The 26911-nt window shown below is 35.5% G+C and overlaps 1 protein-coding gene across 9 annotated transcripts in view; it reads left to right on the top strand.

Moving 5' to 3' along the window:
- The window catches only part of AHI1 (Abelson helper integration site 1), a 210232-nt gene that overhangs the window by 100012 nt on the left and 83309 nt on the right, over positions 1-26911 (top strand). For all 9 annotated transcript variants that reach the window (XR_005834379.1, XR_005834378.1, XM_040627827.1 and 6 more), the window contains one exon: positions 23746-23801. Coding sequence is in view for 7 of the 9 variants with exons in the window: in XM_040627827.1 (XP_040483761.1) it covers positions 23746-23801 (56 nt within the window). In the remaining 2 variants the exon portion in view is untranslated. The remainder of the gene's footprint in view (positions 1-23745; positions 23802-26911) is intronic.

Genomic DNA, 26911 nt, shown 5'->3' with positions numbered 1-26911 from the left:
CTGGTTTGGGGATCAAGGTAATATTGGCCTCATAGAATGAGTTTGGTAGCTTTCCTTCTGTTTCTATTTTTTGAAATAGCTTTAGGAGAATAGGTATTATTTCTTCTTTGAATGTTTGGTAGAATTCCCCAGGAAAACCGTCCGGGCCTGGAGTTTTGTTATTTGGAAGGTTGTTTATCACTGACTCAATTTCTTCATAATTAATTGGCCTGTTTAAGGAATCAATTTCTTCCGGTTTCAATCTTGGTAGTTTATAGGTTTCCAGGAAGGATTCCATCTCTTCCAGATTGCTTAGTTTATTGGCATATAGCTGTTGATAAAAATTTCTAATAATCCTTCCAATTTCAATGGTGTTCGTCGTGACCTCTCCTTTTTCATTCATAATTTTAATAATCTGGGTCCTTTCTCTTTTCTTTTGGATAAGTCTTGCCAGTGGTCTGTCAATTTTATTGATTCTCTCAAAGAACCAGCTTCTAGTCCTGTTGATCTGCTCTACTGTACTTCTGGTTTCTGCTTGATTGATTTCAGCTCTAATTTTGGTCAACTGCTTCCTCGTGCGTGGATTAGGCCTGTCCCTCTGTTGCTGTTCCAGCTTCTTGAGGTGAGAATATAAAAACTGCATTTTAGATTTTTCTATTCTTTTGAGTGAGGCTTGGATGGCTATGTATTTCCCCCTTAGGACTGCCTTTGCAGTATCCCATAGGTTTTGGACTGTTGTATTTTCATTCTCATTGGTCTCCATAAATTGTTTAATTTGATTTTTGATTTCCTGGTTTATCGAGTCATTCCTGAGCAGGATGGTTCTTAGTCTCCAAGTGTTTGAGTTTCTTCCAAATTTTTCCTTGTGGTTGAGTTCCAATTTCAGAGCGTTGTGGTCTGAGAATATGCAGGGGATAATTTCAGTCTTTTGGTATCGGTTGAGACCTGTTTTGTGTCCCAGAACATGGTCTATTCTTGAGAATGTTCCATGGGCATTAGAATAGAATGAGTATTCTTTGGTTCTGGGGTGTAGTGTTCTATATATATCTATGAGGTCCAACTCGTCGAGTATGGCATTCAAAGCCTTTGATTCTTTGCTTAGTTTTTGCCAGGGTGTTCTGTCTATTTCTGAGAGTGGAGTGTTGAGGTCCCCTACTATTAATGTATTTTTATTTATATGTCTCTTTATTCTGGTTAAGAGTTGGCTTGTGTATCTTGCTGCTCCCCTGTTGGGGGCATATATATTTATAATTGTCATATCCACTTGTTGAATACTTCCCTTAAGAATAATATAGTGCCCTTCTGCATCTTCTTTGTCGATTTTTTGCATGGGTGTTCTGTCTATTTCTGGAGGTGGAGTGTTGAGGTCCCCTACTATTAACGTATTTTTATCTATATGTCTCTTTATTCTGGTTAAGAGTTGGCTTGTGTATCTTGCTGCCCCCCTGTTGGGGGCATATATATTTATAATTGTCATATCCACTTGTTGAATACTTCCCTTAAGAATAATATAGTGCCCTTCTGCGTCTCTAACTATAGTCTGTAGTTTAAAATCCAATTTATCTGATATGAGAATTGCTACCCCAGCTTTCTTTTGAGGTCCATTTGCGTGAAAGATGGTACTCCATCCCCTTACTCTCAGTCTGAATGCATCTTTGGGTTCGAAATGAGTCTCTTGTAGACAGCAAATGGATGGGTCATTTCTTTTTATCCAATCTGCAACCCTGTGGCGTTTTATGGGATGGTTCAAACCATTTACATTAAGACTGATTACTGAGAGATATGATTTTAATGTTGCCATGTTGCCAGTAAAGTCTTTGTTTGTATTGGCTGTGACTTTCTGTTCTGTATCACTCTTGGGGCCTTTTTACTTTTATAGAACCCCCCGTAATATCTCCTGTAGGGCTGGTTTCGTGGTTACAAAATTGGTTAGTGACTGGCGATTCTGAAATGTCTTTATTTCTCCATCAATTCTGAATGACAGCCTTGCTGGATAAAGGATCCTTGGCTGCATGTTTTTCTCTGAAAGAGCTTTAAAAATGCTCCCCCAACCCTTTCTCTCATTCCAGGTCTGTGTAGACAGGTCTGACGTAATTCTGATACCTTTGCCTTGGTACGTGAGAAATTTCTTTGCCCTGGCCGCTTTCAATACTGTATCCTTGGATCTAATATTTGCGAAATGCACTATGACGTGACGTGGCGTAGGTTTGTCGTGGTTGAGCTTGGGAGGGGTCCTCTCTGCCTCTTGGACACGAATGTTTGTTTCCCTTGCTAGATTAGGGAAGTTTTCAGCTACAATTTGTTCAAATATCTCTTCTAGACCTCTGTTTTTCTCCACCCCCTCGGGGATGCCAATGATTCTGACATTGGAACGTTTCGTTGAGTCAGTAATCTCCCATAACCTACATTCCTGAGCGTGGATTTTTTTGAGTCCAGATTCTATTTTAGCTTTTTCTTCTACTAACCCATCCTCCAATTTGCTGATACGTTCTTCTGCCTCATTCACCCTGGCCGTCAGAGCCTCTAGTTTTGCCTGCATTTGGCTCATAGAATTTTTAATTTCTGCCAAATTCACTCTCATTTCCGCCCTTAGAGATTCTATGTTCTCATTAACATTTTCGTTAATACTTTTTTTAAGTCTACACATCATCTTGACCATTGTTACTCTGAATTCCATTTCTGATAATTTGGTTATATCCATATCCATTAGTTCTGTGGCAGAGGCCACAGGCTCATTGTCTTTTCTTTGCTGGGGGGACTTCTCCTTCTCGTCTTTCTGATGAGGAGAGGTTGCGGGGTTGTCCAGAGCCCAAATTATTGACCGGGACCCAGGCAGTGCGCCCTTGTTTTATAGGGATCTTAGGGATGTGGGCTTCTTGATTTTTCAGCCTGCCTTCTGGGGGAGGGGCCTGCCGCGCCAATACTCAGGGAACCCTGTTTGGGTAGAGTCTCCGAGTCCCCTGTGAGGGGGAGTGGGGTTGGGCACACTGTGAGCCGGTGTTTCCAAGTTTTTGTTCTCTGGCGGCTTTCCCTGGCGGTTTGCTGTGCCTCTTCTGAGAGTCAGAGCAGCAGCGGCCGAATCTCAGCCTCTGTCTCAGAACAGAGGGATCGCGGACCGTTCTCCACTGATGTTCTGGCCACTTTAACTCTGTTACTGTTGGTGCTGCTCAACCCTGCAGCGTCCCGGGATGTGCGCCCCACACCCGGCGTCCCAGCCCTCACTTCCAGGGCGGGCACATCTCTGTCCTTTGTGTTTCTAACATCACCAGCCGCCGCCGCCGCGTGCTCCGAAGCTACGGCCCTCAGTCTGGTCCCGCGCGTTCCCCAGCTGACGGTCTCAGTCAGCTGTCTCGCGGGTGCTGGTCCGCCCGCTCCCCCGTGCAGGTGGCTACCGCTTCCCGGCGCCCGAACATGGCGGCTCCCTCCCCCTTCCGTTTATCTTCCGATATCTGTGCGCAGTTTCACGGCTCCCCGCTTCGTACCTCAATACTCAGCACTGGAGATGTTCGTTTGTAGAGATCCAGATGTATCTTCCTGCCTCTCAGGCTGATTCCGTGGATGTTCAGGCTGGTCTGGTACCTATCCAGCTCGACTCAGGGGACCGGCTGAAAAAGGGGTCCCCTACTCCTCCGCCATCTTAACTCCAAGCTCCCGTAATTTTTATGTCATCTTTTTTAATTGTGGAGTTGGAGTTTGATGGGGAAAACAGTATGACATGGTTTTTAAAAGTAATCAGTAGTTTCTGCTTCTCCATATTTTGTTTGCATTTTCCATTAGCCCATATAAACATATATTAAACTTTATAGCCAACCATTTAATCTAACTTTTTTATCTCATCCTAAATAGGCAAAGTATTTGTTTTAAACATAATCATAAAGTGATTCAGATGACCTGAGTATTGGTTAAGAGGTGTCAAGTTAACTTCTGTGTTATTTGAAGAACATCTTAATCGTTGAAGAACTGTATTTTTCCATTGAGTTTTGCATGTCTTTGACAAGTATACACTTATTCCCTTGACCAGCTCTTAAAATTAGGAGCCAGTTTCCAGTTAAAATTTATTTTCATTGTTTTCAAGATTTCAGTATCTCTTAAGGTTTAAATTTTTTATAGAAAAATACAAAACTTTTGGGGTGCCTGGATGGCCCATTCGGTTAAGCGTCTGCCTTCAGCTCAGGTCATGATCCAGGAGTCCTGGGATTGAGCCCCACATCGGGCTCAGCAGGGATTCTGCTTTTCCCTCTCCCTCTGCTCTTCCCCCTGCTTGTGCCCTCTCTCTCTCAAATAAATAAGTAAAATCTTTAAAAAAAAAAAAAAGAAAAGAAAGAAAGAAAGAAAGAAAGAAAGAAAGAAAGAAAGAAAGAAAAAAGAAAAATGCAAAACATTTAAAATAATATCACTGAAATATAAAATGAATCCTGGGTCATAGTTTCACCAGAGATTTTGTGGTATCTATATAACCCATTGTAGAAGGTAGATTATATCTAAGTTGGAAACATGATGCTTCTTGTATTTCAAAGGAAGGGAAAGAAAACATTCTGGCAAAAGTTGGGAGTTAGAATGACCCTGAATAAACACAGCTGATGGCAGAAGGGGCTTTCCATTTTAAGGAAGGTAAAATGAGCTTCAAAGAACTTTCTCATATTATCAGAATTGGCAGTTTTCTGATAGTATTACTTAATGAACTTTAAACTGTTCATTGAAAAGCTTGTTTTATCCTGATTTCAAACTTCCAGAATTCCAAGATGTCAATTCAGGTGGTAGGATGGGTGAAAAGAATCAGTCCACTGTCACAGATAAAGATGTCTACAGAATTGATTTTCTGTAGACAGATGTCCTTAAATGTGCTTTATGGTACTAAAAAGAATCAAAAATGTTTTTATTATGCAATTTTTAAAAGCAATTTCTTTTCCAAAATAGCCGCTTTTCTGAATTCAGCACGTGTGCCTTTTGATGCAGAAAGCACTGGACCTGGAATCCAGAAAGACAGGGGAGTTGGGCCTGAGCCCTAATTGTGCCACTTCCCAGCTGTTAGGTTGGCTAACTGCCTTTATCTCTCCAGGTGTATTAAATGCTCTATTTTCTACTTCGCATGAGTTTTCTACTTCATAGAATTGTGAGGATCAGAAAAATATTTTTAATACTTTAAAATCCATAAGAAACTGCAGGAATAAACAACATGAAATTTCCTAGGAAATTTTTTTTTTAAGTTTGAAATCATACAATTTGTATTGTGGTTAAAGGAATGGAGGAAGTCTCATTTTAAGACATGATTTAATAAAATGTGTTAAGTGATACAATAGAAAAAAGAACATGTCACGGAGGCAAATAATGGATCTAGAATTTTCAGAAGCATGCCAAAAAAGACATTAAAATTAAGTAATTTTAAGAGGAAAGTTTTCAAACAAGCATCTCAAACTTAATCCACTGGAACCCACTTAGCTTTTGAAACTTTGGCTTTCCCCAGAAGTAGCAGTCAGCACAAAAGCCCTGGAGGTGTGGGGCTGTTTTCATATTTGGATTTTTCTGGACACTGAGAAAATGACCTTGATTTCATAGATTTTTTTCTTTAACACATCACTATTTTATATTCCCCTTCCACAAAGACTGAGATTTCATTTGTTAGGTTTTTTTTGTTGTCCCTTGTAATTGGATTCTCTAAAATTGATGATTGATTGGTACATAAAAGATATAAGGTGCCATTGTAGTCATTACTATCAGTATTTTACTAAGTAATTCTCCAGTGATCCAACTTAACCCATTTGTTAAAGATTAAAACTTATCCTCACTAGTAATAGAAGCTTCTATATTTCCTGAATAATAAATATTACTTTAATTATTCAAATGTTTTTGTGTTGGTAACTTAAAGTATATCCTATATATTTATCATTTCGTAATTTAAAAAGTATTCTATTCACTCTAGTAAATATTAATGTACTTAATGGTTCTTCATTCACATGGATATGCATTTAGTATTAATGTCCCCATCTAGTTACTAAATTTCTCCTGATATCCTCTGAAGAGAGAATATGAATGCAAACTTTTCTCATTTAAATCTCTTGATTTGAATGAACTTAAATTTGACCACTATTTCCTAGCCAGTTATTTTCTAAGAAGCTATTTTACATGATATTTACATGGTGTGTAGGTTCCAGCCTTACAATTTTCAACCCTTTTCCCCATCTGTTAAAAATAGAAAACTTTAAGCTTTTTTTTTTTTCAGTCACATATCTCTGTGTGTGGGTGTGTATTTTGTTTAAGAACCTATTAAATTTAGTTGTTGAAGTATACTGTAGCATTTGCCCAGTGGGTTAATTTTAAAGGTGAAATAATTATATTAAGATTCACTGAAAAGTAAAAAGAAGGCAACTGAAGACCATTAACTGTAAGAAATTAAAATGAGATCCTACTGATTTATTAAAAATGAACACTACATAATTTTATCCTAGTGCAGCCCGAATACATGCCAGACCATTGAATTTGCATCTTATATTCTGATGTTTACCTTTTCTAAAACTTTCCAGTTGATGTATTAACAACTTCTTAATTTGTCTTTTTTAATATTTTGAAGATTTATAGAAGATATTTGCAATAATATCCTTTTTTAAAAGATCACGTGTAAATCTTTTGAGGACACAAAGTTAAACAGAGCTGCGGTAGTATAGATCTGAAATACGAAAACTAATTTCAGAAAAGATATTCAGCCGCAAGCTTGTATAGCAAGAGGTATGTAAACTAACCACTTTTGTCATATATGTGACAGAAATGTAATCATCGCCATGCATGAGTTTTAATTTCCTGAAAGAAGTTTCCGTATTTTACTCTCCTGTCTCATTTCCAATGACAGCATTCCCGTTTTTCAGGTAAAAACTGTGGACCCATCTTTGACTCCTTATTCTTTCCTCTGTCTAACCAGTTAGTCTCAGAGCCCTCTCATTTCTTTATTCTAAATCTTTCTTAATTCACCAACAGTCCTTTTGATCTTTATCATCTCTTATCCTGTTTGTTCCTTTTTTCTAGTGTCAGAGTTTTGTGGGTGTCATTAAATCTTCCGAAATCTAAGTTCTTTTCTCTGAATTGATGTGTTCCTCTGTGCTCAGTTTTTTCATCTGTTTATGTATCCTATGTTTTTCTTTCATGCCAATGGTTTTTCCTTTATATCTGATGATCTTTGGTATCTGTCTCTTTTTAAAAATGAAGGACTACGTACGAATATGGTGTCCCTCTTCTGTTGTGTAAATAGCTCTATTATCTCGCTATTTTGTTCACTTTAGCAGAAATCTCTTGAGAACTTTGTATTTACAGCTAAGACATATTAACTGGCAGCTTATATTTAGGGTAAGCAAGCAAGAGAAATGAATCCACCTGCCAGGCTGTCAGACTCTGCCAGAATGAGAATAAGGGGACAATAGTATTTGCTGTAGAAGTCTTCACTCTTCCCAAGTGGGATGTTCAATAATATTTTTAGGGACAATTCCACTGATTTATTTTTTATTTTTTAATCTTTTTTGCCTATGGTTAATGCTCAGCAGCATCCGTTTTATGTGGGATCTGCAGCCTGTTTGGCCTAAGTGTTTTACAGACTAACGTTCAGTTATTTCTCCTGGATTTTGTTTTGTCTTGCACCCTACCAAATATGCTGTTTGTGTTCACAGGTCCTAACTTTCATTTTCAGATAGATTCTGTATCCGTTGCAGCCTATCATAATGTTCTCAGGTGGATGTTTCTAAACACTTCATCTTCTATAAATTTGTTGAAATCTCTGACCTGTGTTTTCAAGCTCACCAATGACTTTCACATTGCTCATTCCCATGGTCAACTCTTTGTGTTTATCTTACTTGACCTGTCAGCAGCACTTGACACATTTGGTGGCTTCTTTAATACACTGGTTTCTGGGACACCACATTCTCAGTTTTCCTTTTATCTCATTAGCCATCACTCTGTATTCTCTTTTGCTGATTATTCGTCTTTTCTTCAGTGTCTGGTTAGATTGTTCCACTGCAATCTGATTCCCTTTTATTCTATTTATTTATTTATTTCCTTGGTGATCTCTTGACTTTTTTTTTTTTTTAAGATTTATTTATTTATTTATTTGACAGAGAGAGACAGCCAGTGAGAGAGGGAACACAAGCAGGGGGAGTGGGAGAGGAAGAAGCAGGGTCCTAGCAGAGGAGCCTGATGTGGGGCTTGATCCCGGAACGCCAGGATCACGCCCTGAGCTGAAGGCAGACGCTTAACAACTGTGCCACGCAGGCACCCCGATCTCTTGACTTTAAATAAAACCCATATGCCAGTGTTTTATCTTCAGCCCAGACCTCTTTTCTGAACTCTAGACCTACAGAGTCCAATACAGTAGCCTCTGGCCTCACGTAGCCATTGAATACTTAAAATGTAACTAGGATGACTTGGGAACTATGTTTTTAATTATATTTCATTTCAGTTTTTAAATATAAATATAAATAGTATATGGCCAGTGGCTATCATGTTGGACAGTTCAGACTTACAAAATCGACTTCTATATAAATCTTCATTATCTGACGCTAGACTGATCATGTGTTACAATGTAAAAAATAGATTACCACTTTTTAATACACATAATGCTTTTAATATTAAAACTTCCTTAAATATAATCTTGAAAATTTCATAACTTTTCATCATCATGACTGTAGAAATGTTATTAATAAGCAATATCGAGGGGCAGAGCAGCTGGGTGGCTCAGTCTGTTAAGTGTCTAACTCCTAATTTTGGCTCAGGTCATGATCTTAGGGTCATGAGATCGAGCCCTGTGTCGGGCTCCCGACTCAACAGGAGTCTGCTTGAGAGTCTCTCCATCTCCCTCTGCCCCACCTCCCGCACCCTGGCACACATACTTTCTCTCTCTCTCTAAAATAAATAAGTGAATCTTTTTTAAAACGCAATATTGATATTAATTTGAATGGGGGGTCTACAAGTTTCTTATTCCTCATATTTAAATCAATACATGACATTCTGCTTGCACTTAGCTGAGAAGTCAGAGACACCTGAATTTAGATCCAGGTTCTGTTAGTTATGCTATGACCTGGAGCAAGTTATTTTGTCTTAGTGACTTGTCATTTGAAAATAGAAGATGGGAAAGTGGTCACTGTAAGTGAAAGTTTTTAAATACCAACCTATGCTTGACTTAAAATGCACTAAAGTTATAGATAGTATCTTTATGACTATATTCAGAGCTATTTTAATCATTGAGCTTTTTATTTTAAATTTACCTAACTCCCCACTAAATTTTAGAAAATCACTATGTTCTTAGAATTAGATTTTATTAAATATCCTATATTAAAATCCGAATTCCTCTAGTACAATTTGTATTTTTTCAAAATACAATTTCTAGGCATAGATTAAAGCATTTCTGTAACAAAAATGATTTTTATTATATAATTCTAAAATAGGAGAGGTGGAAAATTTCACCTTGTTTATCAGAACATAATTTACATCATGATGAAAGTGAGGAATGTTTATGATTTACTCTTGTGCCTCCAGGGTAAAACAAAACTGTCAGTAATCAATTCACTGAAAGGGTGAGGATTAAAGGAAGAATTATAGCTTTATATGGCTGTATCCGGCAAGGGGAGAAGGGCAGGTTATAAAATGAATAAATTACTTTTGACCAGGGATAACTTTATTCTTATATAGTTTGAGAATAAGACTACATTTAATGTTATTTTTTTTAAAAGATTTTATTTATTTATTTATTTGACAGAGACAGCCAGCGAGAGAGGGAACACAAGCAGGGGGAGTGGGAGAGGAAGAAGCAGGCTTCCCGCAGAGGAGCCTGATACGGGGCTCAATCCCAGAACTCCGGGATCACTCCCTGAGTCAAAGGGAGACGCTTAATGACTGAGCCACCCAGGCGCCCCACATTTAATGTTACTTAATATCAGCCATAAGATGCGTTTTACTGTTTTTATAATCACAAACCAAAATTGACAGTTTTTCTATTTTTAAGGCAGTGAAACATACAAAATGATGTTATTGTAGGGTATATTTCCGTATATGTAGTTTTTAAAGTCAATTTTTTCATAACTTTTTTTCTGATAATAAAGTTAATGCATGGTTTTGAAGGAAGTAAGTATTCTATAATTTTGACATCTTTCTTTAAATGTAGATATTATTTGTAGTTTTTCAGTATTATAGTGAATATATCTGCATATCAAAATGTGCACACCTCTGAAGATAAAAAAATATTTTTAATTCATGTTTAAAATAAAAGTCAAATTTGAGTCCACGTTAATCATGTTTGCTCATTCCTTCCCTTGATGTACCTACACATGTTCCCCGTGACTATTCATTTCAGCCTCCAGGTTCTGTGACTCTGGGGAAAATGATGAATTTTAACAACTAGTAATCATTCTTTTATTTACTAACTTTGTTTAGGGTGGGCACTGCTTAGAACCAAGGAAGCAGTTCCCCATGTCTACTCCATTGGTCGGGGGTGTTGGGTGGGGAATGAAATACCATTTATAGCATAACAATAATAATTTTTGTTTCCTTTGTAAATTCCAGTGTCCCTAAGTAACTTTTAAAAAAATTAAGTCTATGACAAGACATATTTCAGTTTTTAAACATTTTAGTTTGTGTCTATTAAAGGTTCTAGAAATTTAGAGGAAGACTCTGGAAATTGGAGGAAGAGGACTATCTAATTTAAGTTCTCATTCACTCTTAGTCAGGTTATGCTTAATAAGACTATATTCATAATAGCCTTCAGGTTTCCCTTAGACTAGCTAAGTGCATACTTTTGCATTTTGTGGTTTAGTCAGTTTGGTCTGGATAGCGAACAGTATATGATATCATAGAATTTACTGGTAATGTTTTCTGGAAATGAATATCCATCACTTATTGAAAATGTCAACTAACAATGGAAATTAGGTTTAGGAACCAGTCCTTCTGGTAATGATAGAGATGTCTAGATAATGTTGATTTGTATTTTCCAGAATTTTAAATGTGTGTTTTCAGGAAGCTTTTTCCTTGAATGAAAAGTGAATGAAAATGTAAAGAATCACTCTCTGTGTTGTTCTTAGTCAGCAACTTGCCTGCAAGTCTGAGAGCAAGGTTGATGACAAATACGGCAACTAAGAAATGACTAAATGGAGTGACTGGTCATATTTTAAAAATAATTTAAGAAGTTTTTACATTGTAAATGTTCAATAAGTAAAAAGTAGAGCACTGTTCTAATTTTCTAATGTCAGGCAATTAACTTTTTTTCTCCATTTTCTCCCCTGAAAAATATTCAACTATAATTTTATAAAGAGTAAAAATTGAGAATGGTTTTTAGACTAGTGTCCATCTTTTTTGAGCAGAACCAGAAAAACTGTATTTTAGCAGAAATATCCTAACAAAACCTGTTACTCAGTTTAAAAAATAAAAACCTTTGTATACTTTATCAAAAACGAATTCATGCAGTTCATCAGCCAATGTTTATGAACAGCCTACTGTGTGACAGGGATTGTGCCAAACTCTGGGAGAAATGGAAGATGAAAGACTACCCTCAAAGCCCTCCCAGTCCAGTTGAAGAATCCAGCGGGCAGAGAAATAGTTACAGTATAATGGGGTTGAGTTCAACAGGAGATCAGCATAAAACACCATGGGAACACAGACAGGAATCAGTCTGCTTCAATTTATTATCCCTATGAAATCCACTTAGTTTCATGGCCTTGCTTAGAATCCCATGTCGTCTATTCAATATGGAACAATATTGTCTATTTAGAACTCTTCCAAACCATAGTCCAGATCTAGGAGCCTGAATTTTGATGCTGACCTTTTTACAAGGCCAGTGTGTCACAAGTCCTGTAATAACCTGCATTACTGTACTGTACCCTTCACCTCTGCCTCTCAAGGGTGTTCTGGGAAAGTGAGTGAATATTTGTAAAGCACTCCAGTTTCTTTCCTATTAATGTGTGTGACTCTGTGTGTGTTTGTGTGTGTGTGTGTGTTTTGTGTGTGTTGTGTATACTCACCCTTCTTTTGAAAGGAATCAAGTCACATCTCACAGCTATTAAGTTTTGTCAAAGCAAAGTAGGTAGTGAGCAGCTGTTGTATTTTGGCCAATTCAGAGTCAATAAAGTTTGGGGTGTTTTTATTTGGTGCAGGGGTAGGGGTCTCTTGTTTTGTTTGTTTGTTTGTTTGTTTTCTTCTATTTTTGTAGTAACATTATGAGGCTTGATACTAAATGTCATCTCAGTCTTTTTAATCTGTGTATTTTCAAGTGAAGACTTAACAGAATTTAAAGTAAAACACATTAGCAGCTAATGTTAGAGGCAGTTATAAATGTACAGTATAACAGGCAAATTAATCTGCTTAATATTCATGAAACTTTTATAGGAAAAAGCTGATATAGCATAATAATCTTATTTTTAAAAAATGACTTGTCTTTGAGTTACGGAAAATATCTTCTAAATCATCATGCTTATGTTCAAAATCTAAGTTTATTACCTTTCTAGAATTTAAATTATATATTTTATGGATAGACCTGAGAAAATGAGTTCTCACCTTCCTATATTCTCAGTACCGTAACAGTGTAATAGATGAAAATACTTTTTCTGTTATTAAATCTTTTCTTGTTTTAACTTTGTTCTTTTGGGGGGGTTTTTGTTTTGTTTTTAATTCTAAAGGATGTTTAATTCTTACACATACAGATATGCAAGATTCATTCATACATTTAATAAGTACCCAGTGAGTACTTACTTTGTCCCAGGCACTGTTACAGGTGTCGTGTGAATGTATCAGTGAACAAAACAGGTAAAAATCCATATCCTTGTTCAGCTTACCTTCCAGTGAGAGAAGCAGACAATCAGTAAACAAGTATGGAATAAATAACAAGCAAAGGAGGGAAGGGGGGATAAAGTGAACTCGGGAGTGACGTTATATTGATGTTTTCAATAGTGTAGTCAAGGAAGGTGTCACAAAGAAGCTGACACTTGAGCAAAAGTTTGAAGATGGAAGAAAGCCATGTCATCTGAGAGAATAGCATCCCCAACCAAGGTCTCAAGTCGGAAATATGCTTGGTGTGCATTTTGAAGAACAAAGAGACCAGTATGGCTAGAGTAAAGGGAATGAGGGGGAAGTAGAAGACAGTGAGGCCAGAGAAATAGCAGGGGGCCAGATTGCACAGAATCCTGTGAAAATGAAGTGCAGAACACTTACCCATTCCCCAGCACTGGCAGAATTCACAAGAGACATATTTTTTAAAGGCCAGGGTCGAGGGGAGGGGGGTGGTGTATGGAATCTTACAATTTGATACTTTCTAAATAAGAAAAATGAATAAAATGAACTGGAAATATATATGATGTAGTGGCAAATCCTCAGAGAAGGCACTATTTAATCTAATTGTTACCAGATGAGAAGACTAATAATCATAAAAGGTGTTGTAGGTGGCTCAGTTGGTTAAGCATCTCCTTTGGCTCAGGTAGTGATTCCGGGGTCCTGGGATCCATCACCACGTCGGGAATCCCTGATGAGCGGGGAATCTGCTTCTCCCTCTGCTCCTGCTCTCACTCTCTCAAATAAATAAAATCTTAAAAAAAAATAAATAAAAGGTGTTAAGGCATTCCAGCTAGGAAGGTCAGTTAAAAGGTGATTTTACAATTGAGGTAGGAAAATGAGGCTGACGTAAGAAAATAGAGATATTAGGTCATTAAGTATTAGAGATTTGGAATGAGAGTGATAAGGGATGCAGAAGTAGAATATGAGCGTAACTAAGGCTTCCAATTTTGTTGAATAAGTGGATGGCAATCCATTGACAAAAATAGGGAAATCTAGAAATATTGGGAAAAAGATCATTATATTTTGGATATATTGAGTTTGAGATGCCTGGAAGACTTCCAGAGTGAGATATCTAGTAGCTTGCTTATTCATTTGGACCTCATTTATTAAATATCCTGCTATGAGTCAGGCCCTGTGCTAGGAACTAGACTGCGTGCTTTGAAATATGGGGTTGGAGCATAAATAGAGATTAAGGAGTCAATGGTATATGTGTAGCCTTGAATCCACAGGAATTCACGAGATAAACTGGAAGAGGCTATTAAGTGAAAATAGGCCAAGAGACTAAGAACCATTAGGATGACCTTGAGATTGATGGCTTGGATGCTCACTACCCAAAAGACAGTCAAGGAAAAATTGAGGACATAGGCAATTAGAAGTTTCTTTTGGCGCTATATGTCTTTTTTTTTTTTTTTAATTCTTCACTGCAGTAATAAATTCGAATTTAAAAAAATCTGAATTATGGTAGTATACATTTTATCTTTTCTGTAGCTTGCACTTGTGATTTTCAAGATTCTGTAACATTATTGCTAAAATAATATTAGTGTTAAAGACTTACAGATATTAAATTATATTTTAAGGATTGAACACACAGAATTGAATATTTTGGCTTTGTGTATATAGTAAATATGTAACAATTATATTAAAAACATAGCTATTCTCAGATTGAATATCTAGAGCATGTCACAAAGGATATGATTTGGACAGACTTCAGTTTCCTGTTACAATTTACTGAAGATATTTGTCAAATACTAAAAATTGTATGCAGTTTTTGGTAGTAAATAACTATGGTAGAATTTTGAGTAATTATTGGTTAGTACAATTAAATTATTTGGGCATCAATTTAAAAGTTAAAGATGCACTAACATTATATATTCATTGGATCAGTGAATTTCATTTTCGATTAATATTTGGGAATAAGTAGCACAGATCATTGGAGACTGAAGGGACCTTCCCAAAATGCGTGAGCCTTAAACTGAAGCACAGAAAGACTAAATTATACTCACTTTTGGTAGCAGGGCTAAAACCAGGAGCCATATTGCCTGATTGATGCAATCCACACCACAGAGTTATTCACTTTTCCCTGCTTGCTTTGTACTTTTTCAGAAGCATTAATTTACGAGCCTCAAATGTTACGGACCCCTTTTCCCTCCTTCTCAGGGTTCTACCTACTCGTTCATGTTTACCTACCCTTGATGAGTGGGTCACCACCTATTTCCATAACTAACACAGGAAAGCCTACTGATTTGTGGTTTTGTATATTCACTGTGCTTGACCTCTGTGGTCTGTATGGGCATCCAGACTTTGTAGACTCAGGGCCCTCAGCCTTTGATGTTTCTGAGTTTGGGAGAATTTTTTCATATAATATATGAAACATATTGTTCAAAGAATGTTCTCTTTCGACAATCTGAAATATGTACCCAGTAAATAGAGAGCTTCCCATAGCATCCTGAGCAAGTCCAATATAAAATAAATATTAGCATTTTACTAGGCTAAATGAGGATAAGGCACTTTAAGATTCACATTTATTAAAAATTTATTTTTAGAAGAATATTTAGAATATGGTATGACTGTACCACTGGAGACTCTGTAGCCTATTTTGCCACAAGATGTTTTTAACTTTCAGTTTTCTGTATTTGTGTGTTCAGTCACTCAACAGGCCTTTATTGAATATGAACTATATGACAGATGCAGCTAAAGTGCTGTGATAGAGGACTGCACAGGAATGCTGATGGAAACGGGTATATGAATCAGAGTGGGGTTAAGAGAAGACTATCATAAACTCTTTCCTAGTGAATGCAGTGTTTGACCTGAGCTTTTAAGAAAGTCTAGGAAATAATTAAGCTTGGAAAGAGGTGTCGGAAATGGAGAGAGCTTAGGTACGCTCTGATTGGAGTAAAGAACAGCTGGAGGAATAGCAAGGGTGAATGACAAGGGATGGTTATTAGTAAGCTGGGCAGTAGCTATGCCCTGAAGGGCTTTGTGTGCCATTTTTAGTTAGGCAGTTTGAGTTAAACACTCCAGGAGGATGATTTTTATCCTGAAGATTATGCTGTAGAATGACAGGATAACAATTTTTCCTTAGAAGAGCTATTGTGGCAGTGTAGGAAAGCCCATGGAGCAAGTCGGGGGGTTTGGTTAGGAAGCTATTCCAGTAATCCAAATGAGGAGAAAGAGTCCAAGCTAAGGAGCAGGATAGCGAGGAGGAGACAGGTTTTATATATATACATATATATACATGTATATGTACGTAGGTATTATGTGTACACATACCTAAGCACACACATATATGTGTGTATATAGTTTTTAATAAAAATGTTTTTAAGGTATCATTATTTTCACCTCAGGTTGTATAAAGCAAGCCACTAAGTCTTCTAAAGCAGAACTCATTGTTAGAATGTCTAACCCTTGTCATATAAATATATAATTATAATGCTTACTGTATTTTATTCTTTAAAACTTTGTTCTACATGTATTTAAAGGCTGTTGAAACAGTAGAACTAATTAGTTTACTAAATAGGAAAAACATTTATTATAAATATAAACATACTATGTATGTTTGATATATACATATATAAAATAAATATGTTTATTATAAATATAAACATACTATGTATGTTTGATATATACATATATATATAATAAATATGTTTATTATAAATATAAACATACTATGTATGTTTGATATATAGATGTATGTATATATCAAACATACATAGTATGCCAGGTATGATTTAAAGTGTTTTTCCTATTTAGTAAACTAATTAGTTCTCCCATCAACCTATGAGATATGTATTGTTTCCCCTGTACTGAACGAGGAAATGGAGGCTCAGAATGGATAAATAACTTGCCCAAGGTCACATAGCTAATAATTGCCACAGCTAGTCTTCCAAAATATATAGAGTGGCTCCAGAGTCAGGTATATTATACTAGTAAATTGTCCTTTGAAATGCATTTTTTTTCATGGTAAAGAGACAAAAACTACTAACAGAGAATTACAAATAACTCATACTTCTGATTTGGGACAGGAATTTGCCCTGAAAATTATTTTTTTAGAGATTTTGTTTATTTGAGAGAGAGCACAAGCAGGGGGAGGTGCAGAGGAAGAAGCAGACTGCCCACAGAGCAGGCACAGAACTCCGGGATCATGACCTGAGCCAAAGGCAGAAACTCAACTCACTGAGCCACCCAGGCACCACTGCCCTGAAAATTTCTTAATAAACATAGATATTGAGTGAAGCTATCAATATGTAAAATATAAATACATGTTATAGTAGCTATTTATTCATTTGTGCATTAATTTTGGAGCCTTCTCTTATTTTTAGGAAGATACTCCAAAAAATCCAGAGTTGGGAGAAGTGTTTTGTTTTCATTGAATGTTTTTAAATAATGCTGAAAAATTTTTTCAGTGAAAACCTAAACCCTGTTTACTCTGCTTACGTGGAAGATTTAGCAATATTCAAAACCATTGAATATTTGCTTGCCTCCAATACGATCATTAAATGTCTAATAAGGACCTATAGTCCTTTCCCCTGAGTGTATTTTGAAATTTTTTTAAGCCACAAGAAAGCTGAAAAAAAAGATAAAACTCCCAAAATTGTACCCTTTACTTCTCTTCCCCTCAAAAACTTCATTCATATATTTGCTAAGAATGAGGTTATTCCCAAATAATCATAGTACTATTATCACATCTAGGAGAATTAACAATGATTCCGTAATATCTAATGAACAGTTCGTATTCAGATTTTCCTAATTGTGTCTAAAATATCTTAAGCAGTTTTTTTGTTTGCATGCTTATTTTGTCCAGCATCCAATCCAGATTCACACTTACGTTGATTGCCATGTCATTTTAGTCTCGTTTAATCTCTGCTAATATAGACTCCTTTGTTGTTGTTGTTTCTCATGACACTGACTTTTTTAAAGAGTCTGGCTGAACCAGTTGTCCTGTATAATATCCAGTGTTTTGTTTTTTATCTATTTCGCTGTGATTAGGTTCAGGTTAAACTTTTTTGGCAACAACACTATAAGTAATACGTACTTTTTTGCATCACATCAGGTGACATGTAATGTCAGGTTGTCCCACTACTTACATTGCTAAATTTAATCTTTGATTAACATAGTGAATGCTAGATCCTGTTGTAAAGATAAGCTTTTCCCTTTGTAATTGCTGGGTATTCTGTGGGTCAGTACTTTGAGACCATGTGAATAGCCTGTTTCCCAACAACCTTACTTGGTAGTTTCAGCAGCCATTGATAATCCTTGCCTGAATTAACTGTTAACAGTGGTTAGGGGATGCAACATGGTGGGTTTCTTTTTTTTTTTTCCCCCAAGATTTTATTTATTTATTTGAGAGAGAGAGACAGAGAGAGCACAAGCAGGGGGAGAGGCAGAGGGAGAGAGAGAAGCAGACTCCACTGAGCTGGGAGCCTGACATGGAGCTCGATTCCAGGAGCTGGAGATCATGACCTGAGCCAAAGGCAGGTGCTTAACAGTCTGAGTCACCCAGGCGCCCCAACATGGTGGGTTTCTAAAGTTATCATTGCTTCTACATCTATTGGCTGGTGTTTGGTCAAGAAGAGCATTTCTTTTTTTTCTTGCCTATCTCTTTGAGTATTGTGGATTTTTTTTTCATTTAACTTGTTATATTTCTTTACTATTATTTGCTTTGTATTCCTGAAGTCCACTAATCTGGCAAAGGATGGGCCCTTCATGTCTATTCCTGTATCCTTTGTTATGAACCAGTTAGTTTAGAGTACTTTGTGCTTGCAATGTCTTCGGTGCGTTTGTGTACTTTACCTGCCCTAATGCTGGAATCGGTCATTTCTCCAAGAAGCCCTGGTACTGTTTAGTGGAAAATGAAATTTAGAAACTAAAATTTGTGGCTAAGTACACTCAGTGCTGTTAGGATATCATTGCTTCTTAGACCTTTATAACTGGACATATTTAGGAAATCAAGTTTTAAAAAGCAGTGAATTCATGCTATGATTTGCAATTTAAATTTTAAATTACCCTTATTATATATTTGTATGTTTTTGCTTTATATAATAGGAAAACTCATCTGTCAGTAATATAGGTTGCAGATATTTCTCCAAGTTGAACATTTGGCTTTTGACTTCATAGCACAAAATTTTTAGAAAAGCTTTCCATATACCTCGGTTTGTAAATAGATTCCTGTGTTTCTTCTAAGATTGGTATAGCTTCATTTTTAGTATTTAAATCTGAACCATTAAGAATTTATTTTCCTGTTTTATGGTGTGACATATGGACCCAGTTTCTTTTTTTTTTTTTTAAGATTTTCTTTATTTGAGAGAGAGAGCATGAGCAAGGTGGGGGGGCGGTAAGAGAGGAAGAAACAGGCTCCCCGCTGAGTAGGTAGCCCAACACGGGACTCAGTTCCAGGACCCCAAGATCATGACCTGAGCCAAAGGCAGAGGTTTAACTAACTGAGCCATCCAGGTGCCCCAAGATCCAGTTTGTTCAAGATGACTTTTACGTCTTTCAGAAGTATTTTAACATTCATATTGTTTCTTGTATTTATTCAAGTATTCTGTCTTTTATATTGCTCTTAAAAATGGGGTATTCTTTTTCATATATCATCTAGCTAGTTCTTTGAATATGTAAATGATATTGATTTTTGTATATTAAACCTTATACTATGTTAACTTTCTGATGTATTAGTTCTATTATTATGTTATTTTTAGTGATTTTTTTGTATTTTCTAGGTATAAAATTATATTATCTGAAAAAGAGTTTTACTTCTTTTCTAGCCATTAAGAATGCTTACAAGCTCTGAACAGACAACTTAATATTAAATTTGTCAAGAAAGAACCCTGCCTCCTAAAACTGTATTCAACTGGAATATAGTAAATTTTATTTCATTTTTTCCTAGCCAGAAGTAATCAAAGCAGAATTCTCTCTGCCTTACGTAGAGATTAATGGTGATCTCTAAAACTCAAATAGGATGCATAGTTATAGTGTTGCCTGAAGCAAATGACTCCTAAAAAAGGTGTTATGAAAGGGACAGATGATCAGAATGTTGGAATTTGCAGACAAGAACTTTAAAATAACCTTTATACCTGTGTTAAATAGCTTGAGGAAACATGGGTATGATGAAGTATTTCAGCCAAGAAATGGAAACCATAAAAAAGAAATAAATGGAAATTCTGTATCTGAAGCATATGATAGATGAAATGAAAAATTCATTAAATGGGCCTAATTGCTGATAGTACACATGGAAGGAAATGGTCAGTGAACTCAAAGACAGAACAATAAAAATTATCCAAATTGAAGCACAAGGTAGGGGAGGGGAATAACAGAGCATCAAACTTGTGTGACTATATCAAATCGTCTAAACAAGTGTAACTGGAATTCCAGAAGGAAAATAGAGAAGATAGGGTGAAGATATAATGGGCCAATCCACCTCTAATAAAAGACATTAATGTAGGAGGTATAAAAAGCTTAGCAAATCCCAAGAAGGATATATGTAAATGAAATCTCACCTGGGTACATTTTAATTAAACTGAAGAAATGAAACTTAAAAAAAAAAATCATAAAAGCAGCCAGAGAAAAAAATATGTCACATTTAGAGAATAACAGGAAGAATTGATGGCTCCATCCTCATAAGAAATAACAAGATAAAATCAATGAAGTCCTGAAAAGACAATGACTATCAACCTAGATTTCAGTACCCAGCAAAAATATCCTTCATATGGGAATGCCTGCTAAAGACTTTTCAGGAAAAAAAGTCACCCACAAAAAGAATCTACAAAAGGTTCATTAGTCTAAATGGAAGTGGTCTCAGATGAAAACCTGGATCTCCAGGAAAGAATGAAAACACCAGAAAGGATCAATGTATATGTAAATATAAAAAGCTATTTTTTTCATTCTTAAAGACTACTGACTGTTTAAAACAAGTATTATGACACTATGTTGTGGGATTTACAACATGTAGAGGTAAAATATAACAGTAGCATAGAGGGTGGAAGGGTAAATGGAATAATACTGTTTTGAGATGGTTATATTGTTGGTGAAGTAGAAAAATCTTAATTCAGGGTATACTGTAATAAATTAGAGATGTCTGGTACAATCTCACACCTCTAAAAAAAATACAAAAATGTGTAGCTAACAATATAACCATCTGGAATGTAAACTGGTATAGTAAAAGTATTTGATTATTTCAAGAGTAGGGAAAAAAGAGGAAGGGAGAAAGGAACAGATATAGATGCAATGAAATAGCAAGATGGCAGACTTAAACACAGCCGTATCAGTAATCACATTAAATATAAATAAACATCAAAAAGCAGAGACTGTCAGACTGGACAATCTAGTAGTAGATATTTATTGACAGATTGATTTTTTTGTCTGGTGGATTGATTTACACTACAAATGTAATATTCTTAAGTTTATTTGAGGTTTTCTAATTTTAAAATATACCATAATCAGTTGGACCTTTTAACTCTATTACTGCACAATTAATATATTTAGTGAACAAAAATTTAATTTAGATAAACACAAACAATTATATTTTCATTTTATTTGTTTCCCAGAAAGTGAGCATGTTAGTCAGCACTCTCCAGAGAAACAGAACCAGGAGGACATGTATCTAGATTTATTTTGAGGAATTGGTTTACATGATTGTGGAGGCAGACCAGGTACAAAACCTGCAAGGTTAGTTGGCAGGCTGGAGACCCAGGGAAGAGTTACAGTTCAAGTCCAGAAGCAGTCTGTTGGCAAAATTCCTTCTCTTTCAGGGGATGTCAGTCTTTTTCTTAAGGCCTCCAACCCAGGATGAAGCCCCCTCACATTATGGAGAGCAATCTACTTTACTCAAAGTCTACTGATTTAAGTGTTCATCTTATCCAAAAAATACTTTTATAGAAACATCTGGAATGTTTGACCAGATATCTGGGTACTGTGGCCTAGCCAAGCTGACACACAAAAATGACTAGCACAGCAATCTATTTATTATGAGCTTTCACTTATCATCATACCTTAACAAAAGTGAAATAACGTAGAGATTTTTTAGGTAAAACTTACTGAAAATAGTTGTTTGGGGACATTTTTTCTTAAGCTTATTTTTTTCTGTATATTCTTTACCGAAAGCTTGAACAAACATGTTTGATTGTATTTCCAAATGGTATTATTTCAACAGGCAATCTAAATTTAAAACTAAGATTTTATCTTTGGGTAATCCACTTTTCAAAATTTTAGTTTTTATCACCTTCTTATCCTGAAATTGAGACTGTAAAATATGTAGTTTTTTTCTTTGTAATTGTATAAGCTGAGGTTATTTAGATTTGGGGGGGTTTTTTAGTTTTTTTTATTTTCAACATTTTGAAGTTACTTTCTAATTGGATATGAATTTTAAAATTAGTAATCAGTCTAGGTCAGTTTTATAACAGATTACAGTAGTGAGAACACACGTGTCAAATGTTGCTAATTCCTGAGTCTCGGGGTGTGACCACTCTCATTTAAAAGCCAGGGTATGCCAGACTTCTCAGTGGATGCAGCCAAAGACGGCTGTGGGAGTGTGGGTGCTAGGGAAGTGGGGGTTTCACCATTTGTTCTGTAGACCTCAGTATTACTAAACTCTCACAGTAAGGATCAGCATTAATCTGAACATTTTCTAATATGTTTCCTTGGGTTTTTTAAAATTTTTTTATTCAAGGCCAGTGTTACTCTATGAAAAAAAAAATGTATCTTTCCATAAAAATCACTTTAAAGATTTTATTTATTCTTAAGACAAAACTGTTAATTTGCTCTGTCGTATTTTTTTCCAAAAAAAAGACATCTCTGTTTTACTCAAGTCTTGAGGTCAGAAATTACAATTTATCCTTTATAATTTATCTTTTATCACTGATGCCAAGTAGCCACTCAGTAAATATTACTTGATTGAATAGGTAGTTTTTATACTTCACTGGCTAGTAATAGATGTTGAGAGAATTTTTTAAATGAAAGAAAAACCATGTTTTTTTTAAAATCATATTTGTTCATTTTTAATATACTCTTGCACAGTGATAAAAAGTGTTTTTGTGATGCTTTCACTTAATCCCTTATCATACTTGAAGAAAAATGAGTTTTAAATGCCTGTAAATGAGGGAGATCGTGTTTGTTTAAACTAGAAATTGTGCTAATTGCTAACAATACATTGCAGCTCTCACTTCTAACAGCCTGTACCATTATTTGAGCAAACTGTTCTAATATCCTAACTCACATATTGGTTTGCTGATGAACAAAGACCATAAAGTAAATGAGACCCACATCTCTGTTCATTTTTAACTTGAGCTAGACTTTGAACCAGTATCTTTACAGATGAGATGCAATATTGTTATAGCCTTAAAAGCTGTTTATTACAAAGAAATGCAGTAGAGGATATTGGGAACAAAAAGATGAATCCACGCATGATAAAAGGATTTTTCTGAAGTTTAGCAGTCAATATTATTTTAAAGGAGAGAATCAGAGCAACTTTTTTTTTTTCCAGACACTCCATGGTGATTGAATAAATAGAATATGGCATGGTAGGAAGTCAAATGATCAAAGAGAAATTCAAGTAGATTTATTTATTCTTTTTGAGAAAATAAGGAAGTGATTCCTTTTATAGCCTTTGTGATATTCCTTTATGAAAACTTGATGACCTCAAGTCAGAAATAAAACTTTAATGGAAGAAATGCAGCAGAGTGGAGATAATGGTATAATTTTTGAGCCAAGAGCAAGATATGGACACATCTTGCACTATTGCTAAACACCACTTGAATGGGAAAATTGGCTCAGCTCACTTTGAGTTGGGTCTCTTAGTTAGCTAAACTCTCCAACTGTTTCTGACCAAAGAATTCATGATATGACTTTAAAGGATCCTGCCATTCAAGTGAGGCTTTTTTTCTTGTAAACTGTAGGAGTCACCTCTTACTGACTTAAATGTTTTCAAAATAAAATGGATAGGTATAATAAGCAAATATTCACCGTCTTTTCTTTCCATAGGGATTAACAGCATGGAAAGAAAGCCTTGTAACCATCATGTAGATACAGCACCAACGGTAAGGCAGTCTATTTCTGCATTGTTAAAACGGATAAACTACAAACTGATACTGGTTATAGTGACACAAAATGCCATTGTAGAAAAAACTTGTAACCTCCCTTTTGCCAAAAGTTATATCCCTTCCAGAAAATTAATCTCATGTTTTCTTACATAATGTGGAAAACATACTAATTTTTGCCAAGATATAGGAAAATAAGATACTGTATCATTTTTACAGGTACTTATTTATATTAATGTTTTATAAATAGAATAATTTTAATTTTAAAATACTTAATACTTTGAATAAATCAATATAAATCTTTATGCAAATTGATTTACACTCTTTTTAAAATGAGTGTTATTTTGTGCACTAGCATCATTATTTAAAGTGAATATTTTGTGAAAGAAGGCCATTGTGTTTCATTCTTTTATGGATTACTATGCTTTATTATTATAGAAGTGAAATCTTATATCCCTCTTCTATTACTGCCAGATAAAACAAGGCATTTAACAATTGTTGTACCTATTTACTATGTTAAAAGTAATTATACAAGATAATATAGAAGGAAAACAAATTTCCTTTTTAATCTCTGAATATAATATTTGAATGAAATATGTACCAGTTGTCAGTTCCCACTTGAAAGATTCATATGACGATATAGGCTAGCATGTATTATTTTTACTCTTTACCAAGCGTAATCTTGTTTCTCCTATCCTTTCTGTACATTAAGTCTTTCAGATAGTCCATAGAATTCATTATTTCCTGTTAGAAAGATTTAGTAATATATTTTAGGGAAATAAAGGCATTATTGAACTTTATTGATAATATTTTCCTCACTGGCAGATTGACTCCTTTTTCTGTTTGTAATAAACTCACATGATTGAATCAACATGTTTGATAACTAAATATGTGGGGCTCTGGAAAAGAGTAGTGTTTGAGGAAATAACACCCTTATAATCATGAAAAATACTTGGCTATAGTGTGTATTATAATTATACTTTAGTAAGTATGCTAAAATAGTAGTCATAACATTATGTAAATTGTGTTCTTAAATATTAAAAAAAAAGGAAGACTACCAATTATGGAAAATAATTTCTTTTCTCTCAGGTGTAGGTCTTAAAAATTGAGGTGCCTGATGTGTGACTTGAACCCTTTGCTCTTTGGGGAGAAACTCCAGGTTTTACTTTTTCTCCTGGTTGTGGGTCACTGCACTGGAATGGGGGTTTATGGCAAGGTTGTACCTCAGGCTCTCCTCCGTGCTTCTATGTGGTTTTTTCTTCTTGTTTGCCTGAGGTTTAGAGCCTTTAGATTTTTCAAGAGGAAATTGTTCCATATGTAGCTGCAGACTCAGTGTGTCTGTGGGAGGAGGTAAGTTGAAGATCTTCCTATGTCACCATCTTGAACTGGAACCCCTTAATGTATTTGAAAAAGGTACTCACTGGATTATTTTACATACTTTTGAAATTCATTTTATTTCTATAGGCATTCCTACAGCACCTGTGTTTACATTTCTGGTTTTGTTGGGGGGCGGGGAGTTGTACATTCAGAAAAGTATAACCTGGCAGAGTTCTATTTCTTTTTTAAGTGGCTCCACTCACAATTCTGAGATCAAGACCTGAGCTGAAATCAAGAATCAGATGCTTAACCAACCACCCAGGGTCCCCAAGAGATTTTTTTTTTTGTTTTACCCCATAGACAAGATTGTAGGTTTCCATGTTAATTAAATGAGGAAATAATAGAACTGACTTCTCTTGCAATTATGAGAAATAATGGCATTAATGTTTACAGCAATGCTCTAATGATCTCAGAATGATTCCAAAGAACCAGGAACAAAATCTAATACAATAGAGCTTAGGTATTGTTGATCTTTTATGTTTTTCCAGTTGTATTGTTAAATGATAGCTCCTAATATATTAATAACATTTCCAATCTGTAAAGTCCACATGTTTTTAATGTACGTGGTTTATACAGGCACATCCCAAACACTCATTAGTTTTCCAGGTTCTCACTTGAGCCAAGCTGCATTTTTTATATGTTTTTCTGAATTCTTCTGTCTCTTTACTACAAACTAAAGATATTCTATTGCCCTTCACTCCATATAGTCCCCCAGCTTGCTGACAGTTAACCTTGGCCCTTTCTTTATAACCGCTAAATAGAATTACAAGCCTGTTCATTACCCAATGTCTCCTGGTTCCCAGGACAGGAAAAATCTGATTTTTTACAGAAATAAAATGTTACCTAATTTCCATCCTCCCTATGTGTATGCCTTTGTTTTCCTTAAAGGGTTTAAGAGAAGAAAATATTTAGAGATAAAAGAAATGAAAAGGTCTGTTTAAAAATGTAACAAAGTAGGATATTTGTAAGTTCAAATGTGGTACTCTACTAGCCCAAAAAGGAGAGATACTTCTGGGGCCTGAGAAGATAAGAAGGGAGTGGACCCAGGGTCAAGAATGGCTGAGGCCGGGTCTCTGAGTGACTTCCTAACCTGGCTCCTAACCATCAGTCTTCAGCTTACCTCTTTACACGTTATCACCCCCACTTCCCTCTTGCTGCAAGAATCCCCACGAGTGGCTTGGGTCTAGGAGAGTGCTAGATGCTAATTATGGCTGTTCAGCAGGGGAGGGAAATGAGTCTTTCTTAAGCCTCTATAATAGGGAAAGCTGTGTTTCTTGAGATTCCAAGTGGGAATGAATTTCTCAGTAAATATATGGTTACAGAGGATAGTTTGATCCTGTAGCATTTTAATGTGATGCGGTATTCTTTAAGTAAGTATAGGTTAGCCTCTGTCTTTGTTCTGTGTTCTCTCCCACTCTCTTTTTAACTTGTTTCCTTCTTTTTTTCATTTATTACATGAGGTTTAATTTTTTTGTTTGGTATTTTTTTCTTTCTGATATAAATAATACCATATGTGTTTTTGAGATGCCTTCTATAGAAATAAAACAGAATATCCCCACATGGCGTGACCTCCTCCATCAAACAGAATCAAACCTTCTTAACTGGCTATAATCACTACTTATTTTTTTTTTTTGAGCTCTTAATTTTGTTCATATTTAAGAGTACATTTTCAAGTTATTTTTTTTAACACTTTATTATTTATTTATTTGACAGAGAGCATGCCAGAGAGCACA

Source organism: Ursus maritimus, unplaced genomic scaffold (genome assembly GCF_017311325.1).
Source record: "Ursus maritimus isolate PB19 unplaced genomic scaffold, ASM1731132v1 scaffold_13, whole genome shotgun sequence".
Classification (NCBI taxonomy): Eukaryota; Metazoa; Chordata; class Mammalia; order Carnivora; family Ursidae; genus Ursus; species Ursus maritimus.
Note: the sequence above shows the minus strand (reverse complement) of the source record. Positions and strands in the feature narration are given on the sequence as shown.